Raw genomic sequence first — 15,538 nt, forward strand, 5'->3', positions numbered from 1 at the left:
ATACTAAAGGGGAAAAAAATGCTATAAATTCTCTGTACCTTTTCTGCAAATATTGTATATTGAGCATCAAAATATTGGGTTACACTTCGTAATTCCGAAGGTTCTTTATTCCGACGGTTCGTAATTCCGAAACACGTAAATTGCCTATACCTCGATGTTCGTTAATCCGAAAACGTAAAAGGGTTCGTTAATCCGAACATTTGTGGCGTTATTCCGAAGGTTCGATAATCCGAAAACGAAATAAGGTTCGATGTTCCGAAGGTTCGTCAATCCGAAAACGAAATAAGGTTCGTTGTTCCGAAGGTTCGTTAGTCCGAAAACATAATAAGGTTCTTTAATCATTAGTTTTCGGACTAACGAACCTTCGGAATTACGAACCTCATTTCGTTTTTGGATTAACGAACTTTCGGAATTGCAAACCTCACTTCGTTTTCGGACTAACGAACCTTCGGAATTACGAACTTTATTTTGTTTTCGGACTAACGAACCTTCTGAATAACGAACCTTCGGAATATCTGAACCTTCGGAATAACGAAGCTTCGGAATTACGAATGTATGCGAAATATTGATAGGGTATGGGAGCAGAGTTGTGGAGAGATTATATTCCACTTACCAAAAAGTATTAAACTTAACATTTGCTGTTATTAAATTAAAAACAAGTGTTAGAGATCGTGGGATTATGGGCTGAGAGTGGAAATGAAAGTGTGCAAGACTAAGGACAAAATATAAGACAGAGACAGATCAAGAAAGAAGGAGAGAGAGAGATGGAAAGTAAAATGAGATATGGATGGTGAGAAAGTAAAGTAAGATAAAGGGAGAATAAATGGAGCAATAATCATAAAGGATATATAATATATAAAGAAATGATTAAACGAGAGGGTTGTTTCATTTATACCTCAGTCACATATGCTGCGGCTGCTGTAGAATCGAAAATTTCTATGGTGAGTAGCAATTCTACGGTCGCTGCAGAATTTCCATGGCTACTCACTGTAGCAGTCACATATGTTAGGGTTGCCGCACGGCGTATTTTTTAATTCATGGTGACAGAAATCTGCGTAGAAATGAAAAAATGTTCAACTCTGCGCTATAATTCTACAGCCACCCTTACGGCCTGTAAAAATTAGGAATCCGCTGTATGTCAATCCTGTAAAGCAAATGTGACTGAGGTATTGTTGATAAATTCACAATTTGAAATTGTAAGCTAGATTTCCAACTGCAAATTAAAATTTTGTTTTCCATATTAGTTCCATTCTTCTTTTACAATATTCCAAGGGCTCTGCTGCCTATCTCAATCATAAATTAAAACAAAGTAACCAGTATTATATATGCAACAGAGTACTAAGAAGTGTTCCATCAACAATTTATAATATTTAATATCAATTATGATTTTATGTAAAAAAAATTGAAAACACTGCCGTACAATTTAACACACAGATTATTCTCAAATTTTACTCAACAAAATAGTTCACATGTTACAATTATACAATACAGTTTGTGTTATACACAAATATGATTACATTATCAAATAAAATTTCCAAAATATTCAATATAGATCAAGAGCTTGAACTAGGGAAATCCTTAATTCATCCAAAAACAAAACTATAATGTTAACCACACAAATCTTTGCATAAAACTTTACTTCTATATTTATATTTAAAAAAAAAGATAATGCCCAAGTTCTATTTAAAAATACGTAAAGATATATTTTTAAAATTTTGATAGATAAATTGCACAATGCACACAAACACACACTTGATAATTTAACGTAAGGGGAAAATAATGCCACATTAGCACACTTATGGGGAAATATATACTTGTATGTTCTTTGTATTGTTAATAAGCAGTCGAACAATTCATTATTTGGCAGGAGACTCAAAACTGTTTTTCATTCTTTGTTTATTTATTTTTATTCCTCCCAGTCCCATCAATTACAAAAAGTTGACATCCTTGAGTGTGGTGTTACTAAAAATATTTCAAATTTCATTTCCTTAGAGAACTGGTTATGCCACCCAGTATATTTCTATTCATGGACTGAGCATCATAAAAATAATGTGGTCACATCTGTGGTAAATAGCATCTCATAATTCTATCATTTCAACTGAAGATAATTGCGAATGTAGAAGAAAACTTTGAACTGAGGCAACTATCATATGGAACATAATATCAAACAGATAACGAAAAATATCAACAAAACAATCATACAACATGCAGAAAACAAAAATGTCACTATATTTTAAAACTATTTTAACTTCAATATCTTTACTAATTGAGATTATATATGTGTACTTCCTCCACAAGCATGCCCAAAGTTGGAACGAAAATAAAACCCAATAAAGCTATGCACCCACATACTTTTAATAAGGTAAAGAAATTATTTGACAAGCTTTGATAAATTTTTTGTTTCTGAGTGTATGAGCAAAAGTGTACCACTCACCCAAATATAGTTTCATTTTGTCATACATTCAACATTATGAGCTATTATACTTTCAACTACAGGTACACTTTCAACCAACATATTACAAATATGTAATAGGCCTACTGGAACACTCTAGAATACCTGTAGAAGTCGGGAATTTTGTTTGGAATAGGCACACTCCATACTTTAATTAAACACACATGTACATTTAGTGTACACATACTATTGGATATTTTAAAGTAATAGAAAATATAAATCAGTAAAGATACAATATACTATAAAAAAAAAATATGAGTTTCCATCATCACTGCATAAAAAGACCCCCCCCCCCCCGATTGCTATCGAAAAACAGTTATTTTCAAATACTGAAACATATTGCATTAATATTTCCAATTTTAATAAAGCTATGCATTAAATAACCATCTCTGGACGGTGTGTGCACTCAAGACATCACTATTATTGTCATTATTATTTAAAAACCCTGAAACTAACAAATGGATGAAAATTCACATGCTGTTGCATGAATTTGTGATTAGATATTGTAAGATGAAAAATTAAAACAAATATTTAACTACTTTCCATGGATATTATAATTATAAATATTTATATTGGTTTGTTCAAATTAAATCTCATATTAGTAGGTTAACACCATTGATGCTTTTTTTTTCAAAAATCACAAAGAAATTGAGAGAACTGTTATGAGAACTGGATGTTAAAATAGAATGATGCTGTTTTCATATATTATTTGTATTATTTGTAAATTTTTCCTATGGACATTGCACCATTCAGATTGTTATCCTTGAAATACAATTAATGTTTATTTCAATTTCAGATTCAAATTTGGTTGTTTTTAACAAAAATTTAACAATAGATTTAAACTTAGTGGTACATGAACATGAGTTTCCTATTCCATACCTACTAGTTCATTCAAACATGGAACCATTGCTATTTAACATTGAGTCTTATTTCAAATTGCAAATTTTACTACTTTCTAAAATAATTTTAACACAGTTAAACAGTAAGGCCAATTTCTATGAACCCTGTTTCTCATATGAATTAGATCACCTCCATACCCAGGGGGGGCAGTCAAATATATTGCTGTAAACACGCATGACCAAAAAACGTGTTTAAAAGGGTGTTTTTTCAGTTTTGGACGCGGGCCGCGCGTGCACTCGTTAAGAGTATCAAAAACACTGATTTTTTTTAAAAAGGGGTAGTTTTGAAAGACAGGTCAATGGTCAATCGCAGGGTCAAACGTATTTAGGGTATTTTTTTCCAAAGCTTTTTTTAAGACTAGCCAAATGTGTGTTTAGGGTGTGTTTTTTTTCCCAAAGCTTTTTCCCCGGTGTCACATTCTGGCGACAACTTGTTTAGGGGGTTATTTTGCACACAGAGAAAAACTCATTTAGGGGGTGTTTGGAAATAATTTGGCCATGCGTGTGTACAGCAATACATTTGTGAACCCCCCCCCCCCCCCCCCCGGGCCTCCATGAAGGTCCTCTACTTCTCTTTGTCTATATTTTGATTTAATTTGTCATCATAAATCATAGCAGTAAAAGGCTCTTCAATGTGTAGAGCTATGATATACATCCCACCAATCATAGCAGACAATAACATACCAGTTGGACTTGCTTTCCTGTACAAGGGATGAAAAAATGCATTGTTATCCTAGAAAGAATTGAATATCAACTTCAAAATCTACTCCACAAACATGCTGCTCATGAACAGTATTTAGAATATATGAAACTGAAACTTGAAACTCTGAACTTGGAAGATTTCATGACATTTTCTCCTTTTTCAACAAGGAAATTATCTGAATACTTTTACTCAACAACACTGAAGTCTTTTTTTTTTACTGTAGAGGCTTGTATAAGTGAATGCCACTGACAACTGGATAATTGTTTAAATCAAATTAATTCAAAAGATAGAAATGTACAAACACACACTTAATAGAGTCTTTTTGTCAACATTGAACACAACTTTTTATATTGCATGTATCAGAAAACTTATTCTTCAATGTTTCTGAGTGCCAAATATGAATTATAATCTTCTTCAAGATTGACAAAAATTACTTACACAAGTGTTGCCCCAATATACTCTAGTGTAGAGCCAAGATACATGGGATTGTTGAAGATATTGAATGGGAAACATGTAACACGGTCTTCCATCAGAATATCAAAACAATCAGCTTTACAGGTAAAGAAAAAAAAAGGAAATCTTCATAAATAACATTTATATACTGACATGTGTCCCAAGTTCTTATATATAGATTAACATACATGTATATATTATGTCAACTTCAAGTTAATTAACTCAGTTGTGGTAACGATCTCAGAATCCAATATAATGACCACCCAAGTGTCTGTTTGTATGAATAAAAAATATGTGCCAAAGGATTCTGGAAGAAATTGTGTAATTGCTGAGAAATAAGCAAAATGAGCGCGGATTCTGGCACTTCCATCGGGTCTTTATTCCAGCAATTATAATATACACTGTCCCACGTGTGCCTATCTGTGTTGGCGATCTTCAGTGTGATCGTTTTTCAGCTTAGATTTTATGATTTCACAAAGATCAGTTTATGTAACTGTACCAGATCTAGATCCACGATGATATAGTAATACTTAACCTCGGTTTTACAAACTTTCTCAGGAAATCAGTGTTTTACTGCAACTACTTTTATTTAGCTTTAAGACTTCTTTTATCAAAGGATTGCGATGGAATATACAAGTACTGGTATGCTCATTTTTGTACTCTGCTACCATCCACTCCCATTTTGAAATATCTCATTTTAAGTTATTTGTATAAAGAATAACTCCCTTTCATCATAAGTTATGTAATCATACACACAATGACTCAGAGCTGACCCCATTTTGAATTCTAGGAAAAGAATAATAATATTTTTGAGATTTCATCTTATTATAATTAAAATGGAAAGTGACCTCAACATGCAGCATGCGTTATGAATATCTTTTTATTAGTGAATAAACATTAAACTTCTAAATGCTATACCTTTCTTTAATAATAACCTATTCAATGATTTTGACTGTTATATTTATTTTACTGTTTCTAATCTGATTTAATAATACACAATTTACTGGTGTCACTTGTCAATGACATTGACCCTATATACTGCATGTCTCATTTTGAATCAAAGTATTATCTTCACAAAATGCATACATCTGTATCCTACATGAACTGATTACATGAACTAATCTGATTACTTAGCATGAACAAATATTTATACAGATAAGCTGGTATATATCACCCTATAAAAAATCCAATTGTTTTTCTAATTACTTCAATTGTTAAGTAGATCTATAACCACTTTGTAGATTTTTGTCATCGATAATATTCAGAGGCATCTGATGATCAAAGGGATGCGGATTATGTGATATCTCACACAAACTGATAAAGGTTGTCTCTGATTACTAGATTGGTTACAAGTCACCTTCTCACTGGTTTAGATTCATGTTCACATCAAAACCCAAAAAAGCATATCAGGGGGATGTTTCGCAGAGAAATTAAGTGTGAATTTCAGACTCAAAGTCGTGCTTAAAAATCAAGTGTAAATTAATGTCATGCTTCAACATCAACATGATCATGACATTAAGCACAAGATCTCATTGATGACTAAGCATAATCTGACCAATGCCATGAATGTGGTAAATTCGTATGCTACTAAATTTAAGATGGGAGAGAGACACGAAGCTGGACTTTCTGGGAGAAGCCTTCCCCCTTTTAAGTGATAAACCTATGGATTTTTGGTACATATTTTGTTTTTTAATTGTACTTTAACTGGTCAGATTATTTTGAAGAAATTACTTACTTTTTTAATAGAGAGAGAGAGACAGACAGACAAATTTTTTGTGAGATAAAACTAACCCATTTCCTGTCCCCCTAATTTATAAAAATTCTTATATATAGGCCTATAAGGACAGCTTAAAAAGGGGGAAATGATTATGAAAGACAACTGAGCTACAGTTTATTTGGAAGTTAAAAATATCTGTTTTGTTTTAAAGGTCATAGACTGGGAGAGACCATGTATAAGAATGTCTTGAGTTTGCCAACTGTGACTTACCAAAACCATATCCATAGAAATTGAGAGCAATAACAGCTGAAGTAGCCATGATAATTCCAGAGACTGTCAGAGTTTGTCCAATCATCTTTACTATTATATGATCCAAAAGGGGCCATGATTCTTGACCTGCCACTGCCCAGTAGAAACTAAACCAAGAATAAACATTTATTAATCTAAATAAGATATAATCCAATTCTCAAAATAAATACCTTAAAGCCCTACAAGTTTTTATCTCTGATAATTAATGTATGTTCCTTGTAATTGATCAGCTAAGGGAGAATTGTTACTCCTTTAATGGTGACATTATAAGTAATCTTGACAATAATGAACGGTGCATTTATATCAAATATACACAAACAGGTAAAGTACACAAATTCCTGCTTCAACAAAATTAGGAGATTTACATAAAACCACTTTAATTCATTTCTGTCAGCTACAAAAAATGATTTTTTTTCTTTCCCTATGTATTAAATGTTTTCTTTTTATCAAATATTCTATTCTTTACCACCCATGTTTCAATACTGTACTCTGCTTATGTCGTCCTTCTATCCGTTGATTAACTGCCTAAATCAAAGCATTTGAGAACAGAATCACCCGGGTATGCAAAACATATTACCAACATATTTGCCCAAGTCTAATAGATTTCAACAGCCCCAAGAGATTTGACTTAAGCAGTACCAGTTTAATTCCCCACAAAACAAAATTGAAGCAGCAATGGTAAAGAGAAACAATATTAGTATGAACGATTCTTACGTGTAAAACCTGAATAGAGCTAAGATAGCAATAACCCCACAGAAGAGGGAACAGGCTACTTTCTTGGATCCAAATAGATTTGTTAGAAACCTTGTTTGATACTCATAGCGAGAAACCTGGTAAAGAGAAAAACAGTTAACCATTCTTAGTTATAACTCAATAGGAGAAAAATATAGCATTTTTAACAAATAATATTGTTTTTAATCTCTTGAATTCACACTTTTTCTTAAAGATATAACCTTATTTCAATTGGACAAATTGAGTTCTTGAATTTGAAAATTTTGCATTACTTTTTTGTGTGAAACAATTGTATATACATGCAATAAGTGGATGTCACAACCTCAATGATTTTTCCTTTTCTAATTTCATCCAATGAATGATCTCACTTCTCATACACATGTAGAAAATATATTTCCCTTTTGACAAGCAGAAAACAAGGATTGTAATTTCATAAACCAGTTATGAATTAAAAAAAAAAAGGAGATGACATCAGATCTCTTGTGGTATATCAAAGACATGCATAAAACTATTAAAATTGTATATATTGAAAAAATGCAAAATACGAAAATGCTATAACCTAGTTGTTTTTCATTCAATTCCGATTGAATATTCATTGTTTTGCTTGTTGTATTAATTCTATCTATTGAGATCTTATTTTCATCCTGGAGTAAACCTATTATAGTTTTTAAAAGGGTTTATGTGCAATACAGGCTCTATCATAGTTGCATCAGCAATTATTTATTTTTATCATAACTGCAAGGAGTTGCTCTCAGAGCTCCTACTATAGGGGGTCAGCAACCCCATCCAAACCCCTCATGATTTTTAAAGAAAGAGAGAAAATGAAAAGATTGCAAAAAAAGAATCAAGAAAGAAGAGTATCAAAAAGAGGTCAATTGAAGAGGAAAAAATGATGTCACCTTATGTTTATATTATATCCTGGCCCCATCCTTATTGCTCTATATGACCTTTTACCCAACATTCTTGAAATAAACAAACATTGAAAAGTATTTTTTTATGATTTTCTTCTCATCCACCTTAACAACCATTAACCCTTACTGTAGTGAGCTATACCCTCCCCTTCCCAAAGATCTCAACTGTGTTCAAAATGAAAATTGGCGTGTATGTTTAATACCCACAATGTAATCTCCAAAATCAAAATAAAAGAATATGAATCTTAATTTTTTTTTCTCTACAATCATAATTTGGCATCAATTCTTTTAATAAAGGAGCATAACTGCTTATTTGGGTTGTTTGTAGGATTTTGATCAAATTAAATTGAAAATAATCAGTAAAAATTTTCAAAAACGTGTTCCATTATGATTGAAAGTAATTGATAATATAGTCACATTTTATTATTTCCATGCTTATTTTTCAAATTTCAAAACATTATCCAAAAAATTCATGAGAAAAATTATGAAAAATATATTTGTTAATAGCTTTTTTTATAGGATTTTTCTCAATGAATCATTATACATTACGAAAATACACCGTTTGGGGTTTCACCGCTGTTGGGGTCGCAAACTGCGGTAATAGACCCCATTTTTCGTTTGAAACTCTCATTTCTCATTTGAACATTTCCAAGCCCCGATAAACCCATCTTGGCCAGGTAATCTCCGTTGTCTCAATTTCACCTCCACTGGCCAGTAAAGCCAAGGACGAAATGATAAACAACAGCTGTGCTATTACGTAAGACTTCTCTGCCTGAAGAAGGAACTTCGGAATTAAATTATTGTCTTCGATATTTAATCACGTTTTCAAAGGCATATTGTATTCAGACATCCAATATTAGTCCTTTTTCAATTTCGAACGAAGAAAATCGACCTCGAAATAAGGAAAATAAGCGAATAAAAATTAGGTTATGCTTTGCATGCAGGGACTGCCCTTAAAGCGCTGCGCACACGATGCATTCACCGCGTGTATACACGGAACTCCATAGCAGGCTCTTAGACACGTTGCAATCCATCGTGTGTGACCCCCTGCTGTGCTGGGCTGTCGCGTTATCTTCAGACCGAGGTCAAGAAACAGGTGTTTTGATACTTAAATTTCTTGCTTGGGGGCAGTTCGGGATTATAGTGGTTGGAGAAGAGAATTGGTGAAAACGATCTGGGGTATAGCCTTCTCAAACGGAGGTATTTCGTCATGATCAGCATTAAATAAAATGATTTGCATATCAACAGTAAATAAAATTTGTATTTGATTTGTACATGAAATAATATTTTCAAGCATTTTTTATAGCAATGTGCAATTCTGAACGTCACAAAGACAGCGTGTCCCACAAAAATGTCAATGACACTTTAAATGATAATGATGTGAAAATTACTAAATCATACTGTATATAATTTTATCGCAAACTAGCATTTATTTTATACAATTGGCCGACATTAATTTTTTCTAACCCCCTTTTCTTTTATCTTGTCTGGCATTACATATATACTCGTCAATAATGTTTGTTGAATGTGTTTTTATTGAATATCAATTACATGTAATTGTATATAACGGAATGTGCATTCCTTTTTTAATGGTTTTTCTGTGAGGACTCGCATGCCTCTGGGCAATAGTACTGAATTTTACTTTTGCGAGTCCTCGCCCATGGAAAAACCATTTTCTTACTCTCTTCTTCTTTTCTTTCATTTTTACTTATGCCCTATTTATATTTAATTAATCAATTTCAAATTGTATTTTGTCTTTACATTGTACAATTTCTGCATGTTTTTATGACCTAATAAATTATAGTAATAATAAATAAATACTAATATAAAAAAAGGTTTTAAGAAAATTAGCATATCTTTAATCAAACATAAAAATCATACTAAACAATAACTACAACAAAATGAATTAAAACACTTTTCAATCAATGATTTCATCTTGAAAAATTTCTGTATTTTTTTCATCTACTTTGTATACATCATTTTCATTTATCCTTTTCATAAGCATTAACATGTTGAAAGATTCCTTTTCTGTACAAAACTCTGACCTAGGTGATCTGCCTTCATATTGATTCCTGTCAAAGCGCAGGCATGTCTGCAGTCTATGCATGTTCAGCCATGTGGAGAACAGACAATTCTTATCCCGACTACACATACTACTTAAACTTAGATGGAGAGGTTTCCTGATGTGTAATGAAATAATGTTCATATCACATAAAATTTCATCTAGTTGTAAAGAAATAATCGTAGTTTACTCATTTTAATATCATACCCATCTAGAGCTAGAGTGCCATTAACATATTTGTGGGACACGTTGTATGGTCTTAAAAGATGCTCTTCTTGGATAAAATGCAATGTCAACTTCTTTGGGAGTAGTGGATAATCTGGATATATCACATAAATATTGAGAAGGGGTGGGGCCCCACCCCCATCCCTCTTCCAGTAAAGTTAGGGTTAGCTCCATTAAAGACATTATTTTTAAATAAAATGGAAAATATAGTATATTTGTGTGACAAGGGACACAGTAAACAGAATACATTTCCAATGAGTAAAATTCTTCATATTGTTTTAATAAAAAATATTACAAATATGATGATTAACATATTTTAATCATAAAAAATGCTTTCTCAATGTAAATTCCATACAAAATATCAGACAGTGGTTTTCTTCCTAACTTGTTCATTCACTAAAATTGCCCTTGTTGTACACTTTATCATGTTATTCCAATGAATTTCATTTTCTAGTAAAACCAGACATTTCCAAGGTTTTCAAAACAGATCAAAGTTGATTTAAAATATAAGTACATTTCAATCACAAGTTTGTTACCAACATTTTCAAACTCTGAATAATAATAACATATTTTTTCAGGGTAAATGTACAGCATATATAAAATTTAGTCTGTGTAGAAAATGCAAACTTTGTAAAAGAATAAATGAAAAACATGTATCTAAAAAAAAAAAATTTTAAAGTGTGAATTCACTGTCAAATAAATTATATATCATATCAAATCCTGTTTTGTAAAAGATGTAATCTATAATATCAAATTAAAACAAATCTATTATGATTATTTTTGTTTTTCTTTTCCTTTTTCCATTTCTAAAGCATGGAATGAGTTGACCAACTCAGGATACAATCTTAATTGATAGCTTTTTGGGCATATTATTAACTAAATCAAGAGTATAGATTTCTGTTAGTATTAAAATAATCTATATGCTGCATTCAACCCTTGTGTAGTAAATTTATACTTGGCATTCCTTGAATGGTAATAAGCAATTTAAAAGCTAAATTATTATTTTTCATAACATTACCAAATCAAAATCTATAAGTCATACTAATGAACCTTTAATTGAGCTGTAATCATGCTTCTTAGGAAGACATCCTTATCCTTACACATATCATGATTGAAAATGGATTAAATCCACAAAGAAGAATTGTAAGTTCACATATTCTTCATATTTACTGTTTTACAAGGCAAAAAAAAAAGTTTTCTACATTTGATATTAATGGTAGCATCAACGTTATACAGCACAAGATCCAACACAAAACCAATCAAGAAATTACAACTGTTTTCATGTATGTTACAACTTGACATTTACTATCATGAAGCAAAACTTATACTAGTAGATCAAACCTTGTCACATGTAGCAATAAACATAGGTTATGCAGCCAACAGTACAATTACAATCAACATATTTTAAGTTACTTGGGAACTATATCTTTTAAATCATAGTAAAACACTCCGAGCTATTAATTTACTAGAATTGACTTGTTTTCATAATTATACTTGGTTTGATTTTGTACAAAAGGTTGTGTACAAACTAATCAAAAATCATTCATGCATGATGGAATTTTTAAATGTACAATCATTAATAAATTCATTATATTGTCACATCTAAGTACTGTTGCTGTTTATTTCTTTCCTCTTCTCCTTTTGAATGATCTGATAGCATTAGTGGATATAAAAAATAACACAAAATCCTACAAAAACATATTTGTAAAACAGAAAGCAAATTTAAACATGACAGAGAGATTATGAATTAGATCAACATATCAAGAACAAATATTTTGATATTATGACAGATATCTGCTGAAACTCAGCATACTCTTACACAAGCAAGTTTTCAGCTATTTTAATTTTGCTAATGCTCACATGTTAAAATTCTTAAAATTGAATAGGGGATATTTTCTTTATATATGAAATGAAAACAATATAATATATTATTTGTTTTTCTTGCTTTCCTCCAGTGCTTTCTGTGCATATATTTCAGTTGTAAAAGGCCCTTCAAATTGCATTGCTATGATGTACATGATTGCCAGGATAGTTGTTAATAATAAACCTGTTGGACTTGCAGACCTGTGCAGGATAGATTAAAAACAAAAGATACACAGAGAAACTGGATGGCCAAAATAAATGAGAGAGTGAAAATATGTACCATGTACAGAAAACAAAACAAAAAATGAATGAAAAAAAATCATGATTAAATAGTGTCATATGATACATTTGTCTCAGCAAATTTAGAGTAGTCACCTATTAATGTTGATGTGTTGAATAAATCAAACAATACATATAAAGTACTAAGTTGTTTGAATCATACAAATACATAGATCTGTTAACTTTATACATATTATTATTTAATAACAATCAAACACTGGTAATTCAGACAATTACAACAAGAAATTTGCAAAATGAAGTTATCATCACATAATATATCTAATTGGTGATTCATACTGTATATATCAAACAATGAATGATCAAACAAATAAATCTTTAATAACTGAATAGTGGAATCAATAAAGGTAGATATTACACATGAAATTATGTAAAACTAATGATAAATCAATTGGTTTAAATTTATACAAGAAAGATAATATTTAAATAAATGTAGATCTCATGTGCATAGAGATTGGATAACTTCATATTAGTATGAAAGTATAGTTGAGGATGTAATAGCATGTGAATAGAACAACAAAAGACATCACTGCAGACAGAAGTTTACAAAAAAGATTTATTGGTTGTAACAAAAACTGAAATGTCAACTTACTGAAGCGCAATGCCAAGATGTTCCAGTACAGAACCAACATACATAGGATCACTGACAATGTTAAATGGAAAGGAAGTTACTTTCTCTTCCATCAAAATACCGAAATAATCACCTGAAAATAAAGGAAAATAGCCATATTACATAAAACACATTGCGAAATCACATTTAAAGCAATAATAAAAAATAAAGACGAGCAAGAATACAAAAATAAAGGGAGTGAGAATTTGCAAAAAAGTTACATTATGTAAAAAGAATTGTTATTCATCATTAAACTGAAGGGAAAATAAACTATTACTCCTACCCTTTAAAGTGATCATTTCACTTTGTTCTGATTTTAAACATTCTCATTTTGGTTCTTGAAAATGGGCTTAACATTAGGCTTATAGTGTAAAAATACCATCCCAAAAGTTTCAAAGTATTATATCCACAGGATCAATTTTAAAACCTTAAAGATGTAAACCAAAGTTTGAAAATAATTGGGAGTTGGTTTCAATGACTATGTGTATACAGTGAACCTGTGCACCACAACACACGAACTCTAGATGAACACAGCATGGCCTACATACAGTGTGTACTAGGTATACACTGAATGTTCAGTGCAGCTAATAGCGTGTGTGTGTAAATAGGAGATACACACAACAGAAGGCAGTCAAAATAGCCAACAGACTTTTTGAATTGGAGTAAACTGGTCATAAGCTTAACCTGTCTACTAGACGGTTCTCAAAATCAAGCTAACAAATTGCTACTTGTATCTAAATTAGAGTTTTTCATTCTATATTGTGGTTTGTTTCAGGGTTTTTGAGGACAAATACATGCACTCATACACATGTTTTGTCTCAGTTTGAGAATTTTTTAAATCAGCTGCTCACAAAGTTAAACGATCCCTTTAAACACCATTTCTCTATTTGTCAGGATATATTCATATCTTCCTAAGATCAATAGAAACCTCCATATCATACTAGTAATAAAACCTTGTTATTACTTTACATCTCCATGCATTTGGCTGTTTTGTGTTATTCTATGGAAGTATTATTAGTCACAGCTGCATCAATTGGGGTTATTGTGTCTAATTTTCATTGTCTGTGTGTATAATTTGTTTTATATCTCTCAATCCTCATCTCTCTCTCTCTCTCTCTCTCTCTCTCACACACACACACACACACTCTCTCTCTCTTTCTCTCATTCTCTTTCTTTCACTTTGTCCCTTTATCCTTCATTTACACTCTATATGACCCATTACACTCATAGTCCCTCACCCCCCCCCCCTCTCTCTCTATAACTCCTTTATATTTCTCTGTCTAACCTGTTTCTTATCAAAGTTTGTAGTAGTATAGCTACACACTTACCTAGATATGTTCCATAAAATCCTAAGGCAAAGAAACTCGATATGACAAGAATAATCCCAATAGCTAATAATCCTCCACCTATCAACCAGATCAAGTTGGATTCTAGAAGTTCCCATTTGTACTGAGTACCAATGGCTAGCTGAAATCTGTAATAAAAAAAACACATTATTTTGTAATATTTTAAAGAAAAGGAATGATTGAAAAACTGCAATTGTTTGGGGAAATGATACCCACTGACACCTGTGATTGGGACAAAGAAACAGAGAGAAAGAGGGGATAAGAAATTCATAAAACAGTAAATAGAACACGTATAGGAAATTAATTTTCAAAGCAACTTTTTTTCAAACACAACTGTTAGGAATGGTACAAAGAATATTTACAAACAAAATAGCATTCTAGGAGCTCTATGTAACAAATAAGAGCAAAAAGAATTATTAATGCACAAATTAGCATAATGAATTTATATTTTAAAAATGAATTCAGAAAAAATAACCATACAGCCTTGGCAGCTAGGAGTTCAAGGCCAGGTTGATTTGCCACCTAGAGAACAGCCCCAAAAGCCTGGCTTGGTTAAGATTAAATACCAAAAGCAGCATACCTCTTCTTTATTGGAAATGGAATATTAAGTGATAACTCTTATCAATGTACAGTCTAATTCACTTTGTTTTGTATGTGTATACCAGATCATTAACACAAACTTTTCATTAACAATTTTCAAAATCATCTATCAAATGCGCCACATACATGTATCTTTGTCCTTCTCTGGTTGAATGACGGTGACCTGATAAAGTTAAACTATGCTTACCGTCTACTTCTTACTAAAGCAAGAAATACAATGGTAGCTGCCAATAGCATACATCCTCTATTTGGTGAACCAATAAGCCTGCTGATAACCTTCTTATTATACTCCAATCTTGCAACCTGATAAAAATCAAACATAGATGTCAGATAAACATTTCTTTGACTTATTCTATATA

General features: G+C 31.6%; 2 protein-coding genes across 2 annotated transcripts; both read right to left on the minus strand.

The window, feature by feature from the left end:
- Window positions 1-1,209: 1,209 nt before the first annotated feature.
- On the minus strand, window positions 1,210-9,878 carry LOC129255391 (phosphatidylethanolamine N-methyltransferase-like). Its single transcript, XM_064096061.1, has 5 exons — window positions 9,858-9,878; window positions 7,248-7,363; window positions 6,495-6,640; window positions 4,493-4,604; window positions 1,210-4,052 (listed from the first exon to the last, which is right to left on the minus strand). Exons 1-5 carry the CDS (start codon window positions 9,876-9,878, stop codon window positions 3,917-3,919), a joined length of 531 nt encoding a protein of 176 aa, XP_063952131.1. The 3' UTR covers window positions 1,210-3,916.
- An 844-nt stretch (window positions 9,879-10,722) lies between these two features.
- Window positions 10,723-15,538, minus strand: LOC129256789 (phosphatidylethanolamine N-methyltransferase-like). Its single transcript, XM_054894955.2, has 4 exons — window positions 15,367-15,538; window positions 14,562-14,707; window positions 13,216-13,327; window positions 10,723-12,527 (listed from the first exon to the last, which is right to left on the minus strand). The coding sequence occupies exons 1-4, from the start codon at window positions 15,498-15,500 to the stop codon at window positions 12,392-12,394; spliced, it is 528 nt and encodes a 175-aa protein (XP_054750930.2). The 5' UTR covers window positions 15,501-15,538; the 3' UTR covers window positions 10,723-12,391.

The sequence above is a fragment of the Lytechinus pictus genome, chromosome 3, assembly GCF_037042905.1.
Source record: "Lytechinus pictus isolate F3 Inbred chromosome 3, Lp3.0, whole genome shotgun sequence".
NCBI classification, from domain to species: Eukaryota; Metazoa; Echinodermata; class Echinoidea; order Temnopleuroida; family Toxopneustidae; genus Lytechinus; species Lytechinus pictus.

Coding starts and splice junctions, on each gene's coding strand:
- LOC129255391 (XM_064096061.1), bottom strand. CDS start 9,878: ATGAAAGAAAAGAAGAAGAGA. Junction 4,605..6,494: donor TTTCTATGGATATGGTTTTG/GTAAGTCACAGT, acceptor TTACCTGTAAAG/CTGATTGTTTTGATATTCTG. Junction 4,053..4,492: donor TATATTGGGGCAACACTTGT/GTAAGTAATTTT, acceptor TCCCTTGTACAG/GAAAGCAAGTCCAACTGGTA.
- LOC129256789 (XM_054894955.2), bottom strand. CDS start 15,500: ATGTTTGATTTTTATCAGGTTGCAAGATTGGAGTATAATAAGAAGGTT. Junction 14,708..15,366: donor GCTTTAGTAAGAAGTAGACG/GTAAGCATAGTT, acceptor TTTTTATTACAG/ATTTCAGCTAGCCATTGGTA. Junction 12,528..13,215: donor CATCTTGGCATTGCGCTTCA/GTAAGTTGACAT, acceptor TATCCTGCACAG/GTCTGCAAGTCCAACAGGTT.